This window comes from Parambassis ranga, chromosome 7, assembly GCF_900634625.1.
Source record: "Parambassis ranga chromosome 7, fParRan2.1, whole genome shotgun sequence".
In the NCBI taxonomy this organism is placed as follows: domain Eukaryota; kingdom Metazoa; phylum Chordata; class Actinopteri; family Ambassidae; genus Parambassis; species Parambassis ranga.
This window is the reverse complement of record NC_041028.1, coordinates 7,119,615-7,137,539: the sequence shown is the minus strand read 5'-3', so window position 1 is coordinate 7,137,539 and position 17,925 is coordinate 7,119,615. Positions and strand designations below refer to the sequence as shown.

At 40.9% G+C, this 17,925-nt stretch overlaps 1 protein-coding gene across 1 annotated transcript; it reads left to right on the top strand.

Moving 5' to 3' along the window:
• The first annotated feature begins 3,767 nt into the window (after nucleotides 1-3,767).
• Nucleotides 3,768-6,123, top strand: kcna2b (potassium voltage-gated channel, shaker-related subfamily, member 2b). Its single transcript, XM_028409496.1, has one exon. The coding sequence runs from the start codon at nucleotides 3,768-3,770 to the stop codon at nucleotides 5,268-5,270; it is 1,503 nt and encodes a 500-aa protein (XP_028265297.1). The 3' UTR covers nucleotides 5,271-6,123.
• Nucleotides 6,124-17,925: the final 11,802 nt, after the last annotated feature.

The following is a 17,925-nucleotide window of genomic DNA, read 5'->3' as shown; positions in this document are numbered from 1 at the left end:
TCAACACCCTCTTTTCTCCTTCAGTCTGTCCCTTTCTCCCTCCCTGCCTCCCTCTGTGCATTTCCACATGTTCTGCTGCATTGAAAAAGGTGGAGATTTTAGCTGTGCAGGTCTGCTGACTCACATGCTGATATGCAGATCATTAACTCTTGGGTTTCAAGTTAATGTAAATTAATTACATGTACTTTTATTGCTACTTCTGGGCACCCTCTGCCTTTGGACCATACACTAAGATGGAATACCACTGCACTCTGTCTGGCACACAGAGTTACAGTAAAAAAATACCAGATTATAACATGTTTTGTTTAATGAAAAATCCTTAGACATGATTGTTGCAGCCATGTGGCGTCAGTAGTTGTAAAGCTTCAACTTTCTTTATGAGGTTCCATCTGGTCTGCTAAAGTGAACATAAAACAGAATCAATGCTCCTTTTTTGTTCACACTTGGCACAGCGTGAAGGTGACAAGGAGACAAAGGGTAGAGAAGCTTTCAAATCTTGGAGTAAACTGGCCTGACAGGCACTAGTAAGATATATCTCTATAGGTAACAAAAGAAACATTATTCACAAGAAAAAAGAGATATAAATATATATGTACGAGTACAATGGTGTGTTTGTTGGTATACCGACAAAGTCAGCCCCACATCCCATAGCCACCTCTAAGTGCCCTCTTCCCCATCCCGTGAGTAAAACTGTGTTATACATAATTGCTGTGAATGTGCTGGTGGAGGATGAATCATTACACTGCTGACACCCAGCAGTGGATATTGGTGGCTGTGCTCTCAGCTGCCCTGCATTTAGCAGTAGGCCCTCAACATTTACATTCACAGGAGATGAGGGCGTAAGAGTTCCTGGCCATCAATCAAACAGCTTATGTAAAAGTGTCGATAGCCCCTCATTGAGACCTTCAGCCAGGAGTGGCAAACTGGTTATCAGCTCTGTGCAGAATGAGTGGCTGCTGCAGTCCCTGTGGCCCCATGTCTTCATCTTAATCAGTATTTTTGACACTTTGATTGGAGAAGGATTGCATATCATGTTGAACCTGTCCTTGGGCAGAACTGAGAATGGTAGAGCAAGGAGAAGACTTCGGGGAGGAAGCGTAGTATTCTGTGTGTATTCTCTGGGGTGTTGTTGTGGTGGAGTCTCTTTTTCTTTTATGTGCATTTCTCGCTCTCAGCCGGGAGACAGATCTGGGTTTTCACCTGGCCCACTTTCAAGCAGTGGAGAAAAGAAAAGCCGGAAAAGACTGTCTAGAGGAAAACTCCAGTGCACCAGTTAATCTGGCTGTTTCATAATTGTTAGGATGCCACAATTTTTTTTAATCTAGTTTGTGAGTGCATTAAGAGCTTTTAGCATGTGCAGTTCTTTAAATGATACAGAGGATAATCAACGCCTGTTTTGTCTGACCTCTGGGCTGGCACGCACATTTTGCTGACAGTTTTAATCATGATGTGTGCAGACAAACTTTAAAACAAACGTGCCAAATTAAGGGCACTGCCAAGCCCATACACACTCAGGCTTCTCATACCTTCACACCAAAAAGAAAACATTGGTAAAATCTGCTCTTAAGAGACCCCTGCTGTGAAGTTGTACAGTCATCTAACACAACCCAGACAAATCTCCTCATATGTTTTGTCAACCATATAGTTTATATATTTATTTTGTCTTCTCACACGGTTATTGGGGGCAAAAATATAACGTCCCCACTATGTGGTGGGCGATACTTCCTCTTTAATGTGTAACAGTGAGGACAGTAGTGTCGGGGAAGGTGGGGGGGAGCGCGCAGAGGGATGGGGCGAGGCGCGCGAAAGGCTTTTAGTATGCGCTGCAATGCCTAACTGCAGCCCACGCACCTCAACTATATGGTGAATTACGGTGAAATATGAGAGGCACGGGAAGAGCCGGCAGCTCCAAAACAGTTAGTCGTGATGAGATGACACAGCTCGCTGGACTGATTAGTCAAACAAGAAAAGAAGGGCAGACATGAAGGAATAGACGGACGACCTCAAGACACCTTTTTTTTCTTAAAGAAGAGACAAACTGGATAAATACACATGCGTCTGAGCACCAAGAGAATCGCGGTGAATTCCTGCTGCATGCCATTAAGCCTGAACCGATGCTGTAGTCCGACAGATAATGCTGTGTTGCTTTGTTTATTGCATGGAGTCTGTGGTGGCTGTCCATGATCCACACAGGGATATAGGGCTGCAAATGGCTTGAGCATGTCTGGCACCTGCCCCTCCAAACTAACTCGCGCTTGCCAATTAAATGTATATATATCATATATATCTCAGTGCATGAACTTTGCTGCTTTGTATGAACATTTCTAATATTTCCCACCCACTACCCCATCAGAGAACTACGTTAGTCCATGGAATGGGTTGTGAACATAAGCCTCCGCCTGTTAGTAATGTGCATCACGGGTATGTTCATATGGATATTCCCCATCAGAAAAAAAGATGGTGGAATTAGAAAATAACTATTAAAGGCGAACACCTTTGTTGTTTAAGGATCAAACAGGTGAATATCGCCCTAGATGAAATCTGCAGAAGCATATAGGTGCCTCTGAGTAGAAACACTGTGAGCAGCGCCTCCCTTCCTCATTAAGCCTCCGCAGGCTGTACAGAATTACCTTTGCTGTTGTCGCTGGCGGCGGTAGCCTATATTGTTTTGATGAAGGGGAGGGAGGTGTCACATTTTGCTGATGTCAGCCTTTGAAACATTTCTTTTAACAAAAATCACTTTTACCCCACCATCGTGACCGCCAAACCAGCTATCAACCTGTAGCGCGTAAGCTGCATCACAACATGTATCTGCTGGTCACTGAGGCGAGGGAGGTAACTCCTGCATCCTCACACCTTGTCCCCTCTCCCACTCCCTCCGCCGCCTTGCTGCAGAGCCGGAGCTGCGGGTGATATATGACTGACAGGAAGGAACTCCTGCTTTGACCGAGGGATCTGACTTTGGACCGGACACTTCTGCTGGGGAACCCACATTACGCGGTGTAAACAAGCCTCACAACTGCAAACAGGTAGGAGCTCTTTTATTTCAGTCTGATATGGGCCTAGAATCCGATATAGGTTTTGTGCAATAGTCTATACTGTTCAGTGGAGTTATGCAATGAGTTATGTCAGCACAACAAACAGGGCAAACATTACTAAACATAGCCAAATTATGTACTATTAATTGGATTAGTGAGTTGATAAAGTTCAGCTTTGGGAGGACTGGTTGGTCACATCACACATGTGGAGAGAGGAAATTCATCTCATCAGATTGTATGGAGCACTCAGCATATAATCAGATTTGTTGGTTGTAATTGCACCCTGTGAGAGTGGATACAGTATTACTGGCTAGCATATTGATCCTGCAGTGTGCTCATATGAGAGGGAACTCATAACCTAATACACATAGACACAATGGAGCCAATGTGCTCAAATGATTCTGCCCCCCCCTCCTCCTCCTCACTTGTTATTTTCAACTGCTGTTTGCAGAAAGGCCTTGAAATAACCCAGCATTTATGGGAAACTCTGAACTGTGGAAGATGTTTGTTGAACTTGTATAATTAGTAAAAGTTTTCCTGCTCATAGTTTGCAAAATAAACTTGTGGTAATCACATTAATGTTGCAGCCTTCCTCTGCTTTCTTTCTTGTTGCTTTTTGTAGGCAGATCTGCCTGCACCTGAACCCACAAGCGTGTGGAGCCTTCATCTCTGTACGGCCCGACGTGGCCCCACCCTGTCTGAAAGCTGCAGGTCCCATCTTCGTCCACTATGACGGTTGCTACCAGCGACCCCGCAGATGAAGCAGCAGCACATCCAGGTCAGCCTCATGACCAGTACGACCCAGAGCCGGATCATGAGTGCTGCGAGAGGGTTGTCATTAATATTTCCGGCTTGCGGTTTGAGACGCAGCTGAAGACACTGTCACAGTTTCCAGAGACACTGCTTGGTGATCCTAAGAAAAGGATGAGGTACTTTGATCCTCTGCGGAATGAGTATTTTTTTGACAGGAATCGACCAAGTTTTGATGCTATTCTGTATTATTACCAGTCTGGAGGGAGACTGCGCCGGCCTGTTAATGTGACCTTGGACATTTTCTCTGAGGAGATTCGGTTTTATGAGTTGGGTGAGGAGGCTATGGAAATCTTTAGGGAGGATGAAGGTTTCATAAAAGAAGAGGAACGGCCTCTGCCAGAGAACGAGTTTCAGAGACAAGTGTGGCTTCTGTTTGAGTACCCAGAGAGCTCAGGTCCAGCCCGCATCATTGCCATCATCTCTGTCATGGTGATTCTTATCTCCATCGTCAGCTTCTGTCTAGAAACACTGCCAGTTTTTCGAAATGAAGACGAGGAGATGTACAAATATCCATTCCAGTCCATGTCAAACAGCACCTCTACCTCTGATGGCACAACATATTTTACAGATCCTTTCTTCATTGTGGAGACACTCTGCATCATCTGGTTCTCTTTTGAATTCCTTGTCAGGTTCTTTGCCTGTCCCAGCAAAGCTGGATTTTTTGGCAACATCATGAACATCATTGATATTGTGGCAATTATCCCCTACTTCATCACCCTGGGCACGGAGCTAGCAGAGAGGCCAGAGGACAGCCAGGCAGGCCAGCAGGCTATGTCTTTGGCTATTCTCCGTGTAATTCGTCTAGTAAGGGTATTCCGTATCTTTAAACTCTCACGTCACTCAAAGGGGCTCCAGATATTAGGGCAGACTCTAAAGGCCAGTATGCGTGAGCTGGGCCTCCTCATCTTCTTCCTGTTTATCGGCGTTATCCTTTTCTCAAGTGCTGTCTACTTTGCAGAGGCAGACGAGCCACAATCCCAGTTCAGCAGCATCCCTGAGGCCTTTTGGTGGGCAGTGGTTTCCATGACCACTGTCGGCTATGGAGACATGGTCCCAACTACCATAGGAGGAAAGATTGTAGGGTCTCTCTGTGCAATTGCTGGTGTGCTGACTATTGCCCTGCCTGTACCCGTAATTGTGTCAAACTTCAACTACTTCTACCACAGAGAGACAGAAGGAGAGGAACAGGCACAGTATCTGAACATCCCAAGCGTGCCTAAAGCCGGCTCAGCTGATGATCTGAAGAAGAGCGGTCGAAGCGGCAGTGGATCCACTCTCAGTAAATCCGACTATGTGGAGATCCAAGAAGCTGTGAACCATAGCACTGAGGACTTCCGAACGGAGGGCATGAAAACAGGAAACTGCACCCTGGCCAACACTAACTATGTCAACATCACTAAGATGCGTACAGATGTATAATGCAAGTCGCTGCAGATGGTTCACCTCTGCTGGGATCTACAGAGACTGTAGCGGGAGGATAAAGCTGTGACTCCCTGTACTAACCAACGTACGGCGCCCATGTGGGAGTACAGAGCAGATGAGTGCGATTAACCAAGAGTCGGTCGACAGAACCTTATGTTCTCCCTCATCATATGGACCTATCAGTGCATATCAAAGAACTGCCGCTCATCGTATGTAGAACATTGTTAGCGTCTGCATGGAGTTAGTCTTACCTACGTGACTATAGTCATCCTGCTTGCAACATTAGCCAAATAGTAACCTAACCAATAATAATCAACAAATAAAGGGACCAGTAGTTTGTAACTTCTTCGTGCTCAAACTGCTATAGAGAAGATGAACAATAATAATTTAATTCAGAGGCCTTTGCTTTAAATAAAATAACTTATACATACTGTAGTTACAATAGGCCATACGATCAGCATTAATGAGCAGCTTTAATCAGCTGCTCTAACTGCCAAGGACCTGACTCAGCTGTTCAGTCAGAGGAGCACTGAAGAGAGCAGCAGAGCGAGTGAGGGAGAGACGGAGGTACTAATACACATGTGGCCAAATGGTCATTTGTTGTTTTCACTGTAAGAGAAAAAAAATCTTGCATGCTCTGCTCTTGCATTCGTGTCTTGGCCCTCACTAGATCTTGTCTAATACAAGCTAGTGGCCTCCATAAGAAACCAACAGATGCTACATGACCGTTCTGTGCTGTAATTCTGGACCACAGAAAGAGTTTTCCTGCCAGTGATTCATGATGAAGCCCAAGTGGATTTAAAATATGTAAGTAGTATGTAAATACTAGCCAAGACTCTGCCTTTTTTGTCCTTACTAGCAAACAACTAGCAAAAGAACCATCTATGAACAGAGTGAATGTTTTTTGTTGTTGAGATGTGTTTATTTGATTTGGTATAATGGATTTTATTTATTATGATGATGAAGTGGTGTTTCTGTCATATATTTTTGTGGTTAAAACACCCACCATAGAATGAATGAATGACAGAAAGAGAATATTTTCTTTGTGTAGATCAGAGCGAGTGCATACACTTGCTGTACCTTTAAGTGTGTCTTTAGCGGTTGCCTGCAGACATACAGAGTTCAGTTTTACACCACTGCCCAGCATAAACATTGCTGTTCTCGACTTCATAGCATTCCATGTTTGTAGTTTTAGATAATATGAGAATCAGAGGTAGGATTTTTTATCAGTTTGTATTTTTGTCAATGATTAATATCAACATTGTTTAGGACCTATAACAGCAAAGTTAACTTATGTGATAAGGAGATAGTTGAGACTTTTAGGGTCACAGATTTTTGAAATCCTATAAAGAAAGAAAGCTCAGTCATGTATTACAGACCAGCAGTGCATGCTTTGTATTAGTGTTAGGAAGCTGGATGTCTAGCTTGATGCTGCCTTCCTCAACTCATTAATCTGACCTAATCAAACCACTGTACACGGCAGACCCACACAAAAGGTCAATAGCCAGCAACTAAATTTCTCATTTGAGTCAATGACACAGTCAAGACAAACATATGCATATGGGTTTGTGCAGTGGATGATGGTATTAACTCAAATCCAGATTTAAATCCTGTAGTTGGTGCCCTGGATTCTTGTAAGATCACACCACTTCATAGCTAGTTTTCACATCAGTGGTTCAGACCCATCAGTCAGGAACTATTATGGACATGCTTTAAGTGTGGTGATGACAGAGAGAAGCGATAGCCCTAGATGTTTCCAACAACTAACACATTCAGCCACTGGTGAGGACTTGTTATGCTCTTTCTGCCCCTATATTTCCCCTTTAAGCAATACATAAAAACTAGTAAACTTTGCCTGTGTTTGGGACAAGTTAAAATATTCATTCCATTGCCATCTTTTTGCCAACATAAAGCAGGAGCGTGTCCTACCTTATATCAAACAGTTGTTCTGCTTTTGTAGAGCTGCATGTCTTGTAATGTAGTCATTGTAGTATGCATAAGTATGGATAATAATTAATACGCAAACTGACTCAATATTATATCACAAATTATATAAAGTACTTAGTCAGAGGTGGATCTGTGTCAAATTCAGGCTGATTACTGGCTATCTCCGGTGTAATGAGGACAGAAGGTGAAGAATGGAGGACGGTTTGATGGGTTTAGAAAACAGCATGTTGACCTGAGCTTCACTGACACAAATTTCTAAATGAACATGCCATTAATGACACATTTATAACACTTACTGTCTTTTCTAGTCACAATCTAGTAACTGTGTGCCATAACACTGTTACTTGGTAAGCACAACAACAGCTACTGTCTGCTGCCAGAGATTCATAGACGGTCAGTCAGAATCTTTGCTCAGCTGAGTGCATCACAATGCTCCAAGGAGCTGTCTGAGTGCTCCTATCCTTGATGTATTAGTCCATCTTAGTGTTGTCTGTGTGTGTGTGTGTGTGAGAGAGAGAGAAAGAGACAGAGAGAGAAAGACAAAGAAAAGAATGGAGAGCTTTTAGACACACAAACTAAGTGTGTAGCTTTCAAACGCTTGAATCCAGAATGACATCGGTGCTGTGTGTATTCTATCCCATCTTAGCCATCTGTTTACAGCCTGTGTACTGTATATATTCAACACATCGTAAAAGAATAGAATGTTTACTACTCTCACTTGAGATGAGATCTAAGAGCAGATGTTGGCTTTTGAGATTAGTCACTGGGAACTGAACTGAGATGAAATGCTATAGAAGGGAAGTAGAAGAAAATGAGATAAACACTGCCCTCGTCTGCCTTTTCTTTACTCTGCTGTGTGTGTTTGTATGTCTCCAAACTGTTGTGGTATACTGGAACACCTATGTCAATTTAAGCCTGGCCTGGACTGCTGTCTTGTACCACTCTTGTTACCAAGCACACACAACGGAAGTGACACTGTCAAAAACTCTCCACCAGGACAGCACATCCGGATCTGGACCATGGAAAAACATATCTGTGCTGTACAAGAAGATATTTATACGCACACATGTGGGCACACACTGCCTGAACTGTAACAATTATGGACGTGTCTGCTGTCAGAACAGACACCTACCTGTGGCTTCAGGGCCACAATGGACTTAAGCCTGCTGCTGATGAGTTTACACTCCTGTAGCCATGTAAATGTATCTTAACAGCTGCTTTCAATGATGTCTTAAAATGCCTAAAGCTTCAGCTTTAAAACAAGCTTCTGCCATGTATAGGTTCCTGTGTAGCAGGGGAATCGAGGTGTATGCTTGCTGACCATAAAACTATAATTGTGAATTATCTTTTAGGCTTAGTAAAAAGAAGAAAGTATATTCAGAGTTTAAAAAAAATCTATCATTTCTATGAAAAAAATTATGATGTGTTTTTTTTTTCCACTATGTTTTTATATTTGAATGTCGTCATTGGCTCGCCTTGGAGCCTCACACAGTGCAGGGACCCAGGCGTGATGAAAACACACGTGCAGGCCTTGGTCTCATAGATTTTGTTATCAATGTCTTAATACATATTTTCCCAGTTCTTTCTCTGCCTTCTTCAACTTCTTGCCAGTCACATGATACTTGTGTGAAATCTAGATCATCCTCAGCTCCTTGACTGTAGTGCTGTCCCTACTAACGGTGGTCTATGCTAAAGCTATCTGTATTGCCTAATGATTGTTTCTTTACCATTCTATGGAAAAGACTGCAAACTGTATATTGTTATTGGATCTGAATGCTTGTCACGCCCTTCATAAGGACTTCAAATGACTATGAACTGATCAGTAGAGAATAATTATCATTATTTATTGTAAATGATAAAGCTCTTATGAATAATAATGGTCTTGATGATGATATCAATAATAACATCATGATGATACCCTGTTGTGGTTTTTCATGTGGGTTGTTGAAAATGTTATTCTACTTTTAATGCTCTTAATGCAAATAATGCAATGAGAAAGAACATTAAAAACATATTAAACTGGTAGAAGTGCCACTAGAGCGGCACGTCCATTACAGAAGGTATATTTGAATCGACTCTCAGCCCTCACCTCCTAAATGGTTTTGTGTCCCGCTTTTCCACTTAAGTGAATCTTATGCTCTCTGCGGATTACTGAGAAAGCAAAGTGGTCTATTTATAAAACCAACAAGGAGAGAAGTGAGAGAGTGAGGAAGAAAGAGAGAGAGAGGGAGCAGAAGGCTTTTGACTCCTGGTTCATGTAGTAGTAGTAGTACAAACATTTCTCTGTATCAGTAACATTTCTTAACACTTCCCCCAGCAGCTGTTTTTGTCTCTTCTCTCTTCTGCTCTCATCACCACTACCTGCCTCTCTTTCTCTCTCTCTCTCTCTCTTGCATGCCCCCATTTCCCACACATTTTCCCTGTGCTTCCTCCCCAGCAGCTCTATGCCCTGAAGTAATGCACAGTATGTGATCTGATTTTCCTCCCAGATATATATTAGCAGGAGTGTAATGCTCCCTGTGGATATTTCAGTTAACTGTGTTCCTGTATGTCAGCTAAGGACAGCAGACCAGCAGCCTTACAGACATTCAGTATTGTTCAAGTGATTTATTTTAGTCATATCTCATACCCAGGCTTAGAAGAATTGAGGTTTGTCCCCCTCACATGAAATCTAATTTGCATTGAAGTAATTGGCTGGATTCATATACCATATTACCAATAAGTCTTCCTGCCTGGTTCTTTTTTCACGTGTCACTTTGATTGACACAAGTGCACTTGTGTTTGTATGGTGTGTGAAGCAATAAGTGAATGGCTCACATGCTGGGAACATTTACCCATTGCAGCAGGAACTGATTTATAACCTAATACACAGCCCACTTAATAGCCTGTCAACCTGAACTTTCTTTATAGCACACAGGGTTCCATAGAGGAAGCCAGTGCACATACTGTGTGCATGTCTGTACATGGACGTGTATGTGTGTGTGTGTGTGTGTGTGTGTGAGTGGAGGAGGGGAAGCCCTTTTTTCATCATACCAGCAGAGGAAGCCCCCACCACCCTACTACATTTACCTCATCTATTTATAGCAGTGGGTTTCCTTTTTGTTTGAGGGTCTATAGGTAATTGTATTCTGTATATATGGTACATTTAAGAGCCAATCTGAGTGTATAAAACATATATATCACTAGTTTTCACTTGATATTAGATGCAGGGGGGGGTACATTAAATATGTTGACTGAATAACAGAGGGGGTGGAGTAAAGAGAGGGATGAGATTATAAGAGAGTGGAAGGTGGACGTATGAGAAAAAAACAACGTCACTAGGGAGCTTCAGCCTGTCAATGTGTTTAATGAGCTGAATTGATTTATGGTTTTTGGCTTACATGCTGTACAGGCTGCCCTCCATCATGCACCTTTGCTTACTTGTCTAATACAGCAGTGTGCTGGTCTTCAGTGTTGTCTTACAAGATGCATGTGTAATCATGTTGGCAGTGAGCTGAAGTCCACATATTTATATTCAAAACGGATTTAGAATAGAATAGAATAGAATAGAATAGAATAGAATAGAATAGAATAGAATAGAATGCCTTTTATTGTCACTATACACAAGTACAATGAGATTTAAGCCGTCACCCAATTCCAGTGCAAAAAAGCAATGTATAAAAAGATACATAAAATAATATTAAAATCTATATCTATATATAAATTTAAAAAGCAGAAACATTCCCTGTGATCAGAAATGGAATCTAGCCTACTTCTATTAATATTTTAAACCCTTAGCCACCACAGCAATTATGCATATAGGATCCAAACAAACACAAGGCACCGAACACACATTGAGAGGCATAAAGCACTGACCTTCAGACAAAGACATCTCCCAGGAATTATGCACACACACACACACACACACACACACACACACACTCACACTTTTGTTTAGTATGCGCATACACACACCTGCACAATTACAGGTAGCCAACATTGGTTATAATTCATGGACAGCTCAGATAACTTTAAAATAACCTGCAGGAGAAGGTGTATCTGTTCTGCATATGTGTCTATACTGACAAACAGCAGGACATCTGGATGCCTTGCCGCTTTCATTAATGACCCACAGAGGTCAAACTGCTGCCTGTCTGTGCAAAATGTGAGCGTGCAGGAAAATATGGACATATTTGTTTTGAGACATTTATGTGGACAGATATAAAATTCTCTGCTTATAGCTTTACTCCTCAATCATTCATTCACTGCATTATCCCATCTGCCACCTAGTGTCCATAAATGGTCATGATGTCTACACATCTGTGTTCTCTGATTATTTTTGCAATTGTGACACAAACTCAACCCATTTTAAAATGTGTGAATTAAATTAGTTTTACTTTTCATATATTCACAAATAATAACAACACAACCAAATCATTCACAATTTTAAAGTCACGTCTTAAAACACAACGAATGTCAGAACAGTTTAAACACAATATAGTATGGAATAAAATGACAAAGAAAGCTGCCACCCCATTGCATGTACAACACAGACAGACAAATAACCACAACCTCACAAACCTATGCAGGCAGTCTAGGAGTTTTACCTTTAATTTCCTTAGAAATGTACATCATCCTTTTTTATTACAGCAGTACTAATTTGCTTCTTGTAAAACACAAACTAACCAAAACCATACCATAAAAAATATAACAGAAATAACAGCAAATGATTTAGTTTGAATGTGTTTTTATGGTTGAAAGAAGCTAGAAGATTGTCACTCTAAATAAATTCCCATATGATGCAATAAACCCATTTACAAGAGGACAGACACAGGTTCTCCTTTGATGTTCAAATGGTTCGAGGATTCTCTGGTTGTTCTTTGTGTGTACACGTCCATATGTGTGTCTCTTTGTGAGTGTGCTACAGCGAAGGGATAAAAAAAAAAAAACAAAGCCAAATGATATCCACTTCCTCCTCTCCTCCTCTCTGCACCTCCACCCACTCATTTCTCACAGACATGATATAGGGGGCTTAAAATATCCTGTCCACATAAATAATTCATAAACTCAAAAAGTGTGCTCTACAATTCCCCCACAGCTCTTCAGTTTCTCTCTTGGTGTTTGGTCTCTTTTGGGGTTTTTTGCCAGTCTTCCTGCAGGTGTGCTTTTTACTTTTCTGTCTCACCAGTTGAATTTTGCTTTATTGTAAGACTTATTCTCTGGCTGGGTGTTAAATAAATAAATGCAGATGTGCTCTCATTTCACACAAACACTTATTGATTGATTTACAGATTGTTGGTTCTGCTCTGATTTTGATTTTCATACCTCTTAGGGTATTGATCAAGTACGCTTCAGAAGTGGATGGCATAATGCACTGCTGATTGGAGAGCATTAGCAGTCAACGGTTACTTCAGGAAAGTAAATTGGATCTCAATCTCAAGAGTGTTCATTTGCTTCCCGAATGCATCTACCTGATCTGTTGTGTTTGAAAAAAAAGCAGCACATGTATAGAATAAAACAAAGCGTCGTTTTGATTCATATAGACTGCCTGTGATAACTTAAGAGAGCAACCCAGACTTTTCACCTGCTCCATTGTTCTCCTCTAAGCATGGAAAATGAGCCTGTTTATTCATATAAAATAATTTTTTGCACACTATCTCCAAGCTTATTCTTTGTTGTTGTCGTCTACCCCATTCATGTTGACCTATTTTTGTGATTCGAATGGGGAAGCACAGCAGAAACAGAGTGTTTGTAGTAACAGAGAAACAGAGAAAGTGTGAGTAAGAGAAGGCCGAGCCCGTTGAGACATGCCGTCTCTGCCTTCCTGGAAGAAGACGGCTTCTCCTCATGAATATGAATGATTGAGATGGTTGAAACATAAATATTCAGAAATAACCAGTCTTGTGAGGCTGTGCTGGCAGGAGAGCAGTGACAAGACACTACAAATAGATGCAGCACATGTTTTGGAATATATCAGAGCTATACATTAAGTGATTGACCCAAACAAACAGATTCAGAATTAAATGCATCATTTATTCTAGGAAGTCGTATTTGAGATCTTTGGAGTGGTGGATATAAGAAGAAAAATAGATGAATCTGCTTTATTATTTTTATATAGATTTGAAAAATTTGGCGGATGACTCAGTATGCTTACTATGGGAGACAACTGTCATCTGTGAGAAGAGTATCAGGAGGAGTTGTTTTGAACAAATTTTCCCTATTGTCCATACCTGACATCCCAAATCATACAGATTGTCACTTTGCAAGCATGCCCTCCAAAGAACAGTTCCACCTGTAGCCTGTAGAGGGAAGTATATCCACACTGTGCAGGACTCATGTGACTCTGTACTCATCCCAGCTCAGCCAGCCAGTAGCCAGACAGGCCTCTTCTTCATCACAGCCAGGGGCAGAGTGCAAGTCCAGGGGTCAGCCCCATAAACAGTGATGCATAAATGTTAATAAACCATCAAGTATCATTTTGACCTGAATGGCTCATATGAAATTACTAAATGCATTAACTGCATTTTGTTTTTAACTTTTAACTGCATTCATTTGTGGCCTATTATCTTTTATCTTATTTAAATTAGATTTGAATATTGAATAATTTACTGGACAACCCTGCTATACCACTGAGCCACTGCTGCCCACAAAATCTTATCTTACATAAAGAAGATAAGATAAGATAAGATTTTACTCACTTTTTGTAACTGCAGATATGCGATCTTTGTGGATAATTATCTCTCGGGCAAGGAAGAAAAAAATTGTGAGGAACAACAAGATTATTTTTGCAGCTATATGTCTGATCTACACTGCTCAAAAATAAATAAATAAAGTGAACACTACAATATTACATCCCAGATCTCAATAAATGTGTTGAGCTATGACATTGTATGTGTCCTTAATTGACCCATGGGGACCTAGTTTCTGGAAGTCGGTGGGGTTACACAACAGTGCGCAATTATCAATGAATGGCCACTGCTCATTGCCATTGTACGGTGTGTACATGCAGGCCAAAGTGTAACCTGGCTGTCTCAAGTTTTCCCTTTATCATTATAAAAAACAAAAAGTATGCTTTGCAGCAGTCAAACTAACAATGGCCCCTTGTGAATATGGACAGGTAAAAACTCCCACCTGTGACACAACTAGGGGCTGTTGACACGGCAACAACTAAGGTATGTCACAACTTATGATGTCACAGTTGTCAGGTGATGTAGCAAAGGACATCAAAGGGCTTGAATTTTCAGCTAGGGGCTGCTGACATGGCAACAACCAAGGATAATTACACAACTTATGATGTCACAGTTGTCGGATGATGTAAAAGAGCGCTTGCTTTTATACTTCTCCTTACTTCTTACCTTTCAGCTCACTATGCAACAAAAATATATTGGCGCGTTTAATTATTTAGGTTATATATATATATATAGTTATCATGTTGCTTAGTTGGATGAAGACACATTTTCTCAGACTATCAGAAAGAGATGATGAAGAACAATCTACCAGAGAAACATGGACAGAGGAAGAAACTTCATCATTGCAAGAAAAGGATGACGCTCTTGAAGCAGTGCTGCAGGGGGACAGAGACGTAAAGACATATGGGAGGGGCTCTCATCAGATGATTGACATCAGTCTCCCTGGACAGGATACAACTGAAAAACACCAACTGACGGAAAATCTTCTGTTTTCATTGTTATCCAACTTAAAACACCGTTTGGAGGAAATGCATGCAATGGAATTGCTGGCACTGAAGAGGGACTTTCTAGTGCGAGAAAATGCCTTGAAGACCCAAGAGGAGAAGCTCAGACAAGAGGTGGACTGTCTGAAAAGGCAGCTCGGTGAGAGGACAGAAGAAAATGAACAGCTGAAAAAGATGATGACCGAGAAAATGAGCAGGAAGTGGTGCTTCAGCTGGTTCAACAAAATCAAGGGTGGCAGCCTCAGGAACTTAATGAAAAGCCAAGCCAGAGAGACGGAAACAAAATCAGAAAAGCTCAACAAAAAGAAGCCTTTCTGGTGCTTGTTCCAAAAAACCCAAGATGGCACCAACAGGACTCCAAAGGAGGAGGCAGTTCCTTGTCCGACCAGGAACATAGAGGAGGCTATGAGCTGTTCATGCGTGGATCTAGACGAAGCTCCACGTTGCTCAGCTCAGATGATGGAGAAAGCAGTGGAGGACCAGCCGAGACAAGAAGTGGACTCTGTAAAAAGCCAAGCCAGAGAGACGGAAACAAAATCAGAAAGATTATACAAAACCATCTCTTGCTGGATGTGGCTACTTGAAAACAGTGATATCAGCAACATGACTTTGGAACCAGCAAATTGGAAGAGCTTGGTTGTTCAGCCAGCATCAGTCACTAGAGAATTCAATATAACATAATATGTTATATTGACCTCTCTAGTGACTTTATATTATAATATATATATACATATACATATAAATCATATATTGCAACTTTTTATAACTGTTTATACTGTTATTTTGAAAAGATGCTAATGTGCATTTTTAAAACAAAAAAACACACAACATACAAATACATTGACAGTAAGAAACTGTGGACGAAGCATCAGTGCAGCTGAAGCATCAGTTCTTCTGTAAAGTTGGGCATTTCACAATGGGAGTCTATGGGGATTGACTTGCTTTTGGAGCCAGCCCCTAGAGGCTGCAGTGTGAACTGCACATTTTAACATAGAATTTTTTTTACATTTAAGCAAAACAAAAAAGTACATTTTCAGGATATGTTCCATTATTGTGTTAGAAAATTAGGACATATGCGATAAGAAAAGAACACTAAACAAAACAACAGTCATGGTTACTGGTATCTATTCTTACTTCTTAAACTTGTGGTCACTTAGGTTTAAATCCATCATCATATGCAAACCAACTTAGCCATTTTAAGTCTCTCTCTCTCTCTCTCTCTCTCTCAAATTTTTATTTTTTGATCAAATCAAACCAGATATTTAATGTGTGCAAAGTTAATCGATCAAATTTTGTGGTGACTTCATTGATGTAGCATTGCCTATCAAGGACTGGGCCGTCTTCTCAGTGTATTTCCACTTTGCAATATAGCCTTCATCACACCACTTGACTAATGGTCTGAGTTGTGCTGCACAGGAACAGTTTTTCAAGTTGGGAAGTGCCATACCTCCTTTATCCTTTCCTAATTGTAGTGTACAATATTTTAACTGTGGTTTTTGCCATTCCTATTACATCTGGAGATCATTTTATCCCAGGGTTTGAACTTTTCTTTGGGAATCCTAATGAACAGATGCTGAAGGAAATACAATAGAATGTTAATTTTAATTACTTCAATTCTTGAGTTGAGTTCTAATGGCAGGGTTGACCATCGTTCTATGTCTCTGCTAATTTGAAGATGAATCTGGCATAGGGTATAATTTAACCTCAAGATCTGTGTTTATTTTGTAACCTGAGTGTTCGCCAAATTCTTTTATAAGATGCATCAAGTGCTTTTTCAGCGTCAAGGCTCAGCAGAGCAGCACTATTTTATTCATTTGTATGGTGTTAATTATCTGGATGGTTGCCCTATGCTATCTTGTATTTGGCGCCCTACATTAAAACCGGTTAGCTCTTGGTCATTTAGATCATTTATTCATTTTTCATATATTTGTGCTATAGTAGAAATATATATCTTGTAGCCCACATTGAGAACTGATAATGGTCTACAGTTGTTACAATATTCTGTATTTTGTCTTCCTGTAATTATTTAAATGATTGCCTCTTTCCATGATGGTGGACGTTAAAATCCCCAGCACACAACATAATACTTTCTGATTTTGATGCTATAATTGTACATTTATTTTATCACTTTAGGGGTGTTCACAATGATTAATGTGACCATCTTGTTCTCTAATCTTCCTTTAATAAGAACAAATTGTGCCTCTACATCATCAATTTCTTTCAAACATTAAAAAATGGATTGCATTTTGTTTCATTATTGCAAGCCTCCTCTATGCTCTCGACACTGCACTGACAGACACAGCAAACCTTCTTGCCACAGCTCGCATTGATGTGCCATCCTGAATGAGCTGGACTACCTGAGCAACTTGTGTGGGTTGTAGACACTGCCTCATGCTACCTCTAGGACTGAGAGCACTGACAAAATGCAAAAGTGAGCAAAACATCAGGCAGAAAGGATGAGAACAGAGAAATAGTCTGTGGTCAGCACCTGCAGAACCTCTCCTTTATAGGACTTGTCTTGAGAACTGCCTCTCATTTGCACCTGTTGTCTGTTCCATTTGCACAACAGCAGCTGAAACTGATTCACAATCAGTGTTGATCCTAACTGGACAGGCTGATTTCACAGAAGTGTGACTGACTTGGAGTCACATTGTGTTGTTTAGGTGTTCCCTTTATTTATTTTTTGAGCAGTGTATTCAGATGTGCATATATGAAACTATGTCCAGGAGAACAGACAGAAAGAAACCAAGAACTGTGTTCCCTTTCATGTTAAAAGAGGCAAATCTGATTGACTGAAGCCAAGTTAATTTCAGTATTGTTTTAAGATCAGAAAAGGTGAGTCTATCAATTTGTTCTGACAACAGACACAAGAAGCAGAGTTCTCCTTTGATTAGAAGTGGCAAGACATGTGATGTTACCGCCAAGAGAGCATAAAGCAGACTGGCAGAGGTTAGGACATAACCTTTTTTTTAATCTCTCTCTCCCTCCCTCCTCCCTCTCTTTCTCTCCCCTCCCCTCGAGATAGACACACAG

Coding starts and splice junctions, on each gene's coding strand:
- kcna2b (XM_028409496.1), top strand. CDS start 3,768: ATGACGGTTGCTACCAGCGACCCCGCAGATGAAGCAGCAGCACATCCA.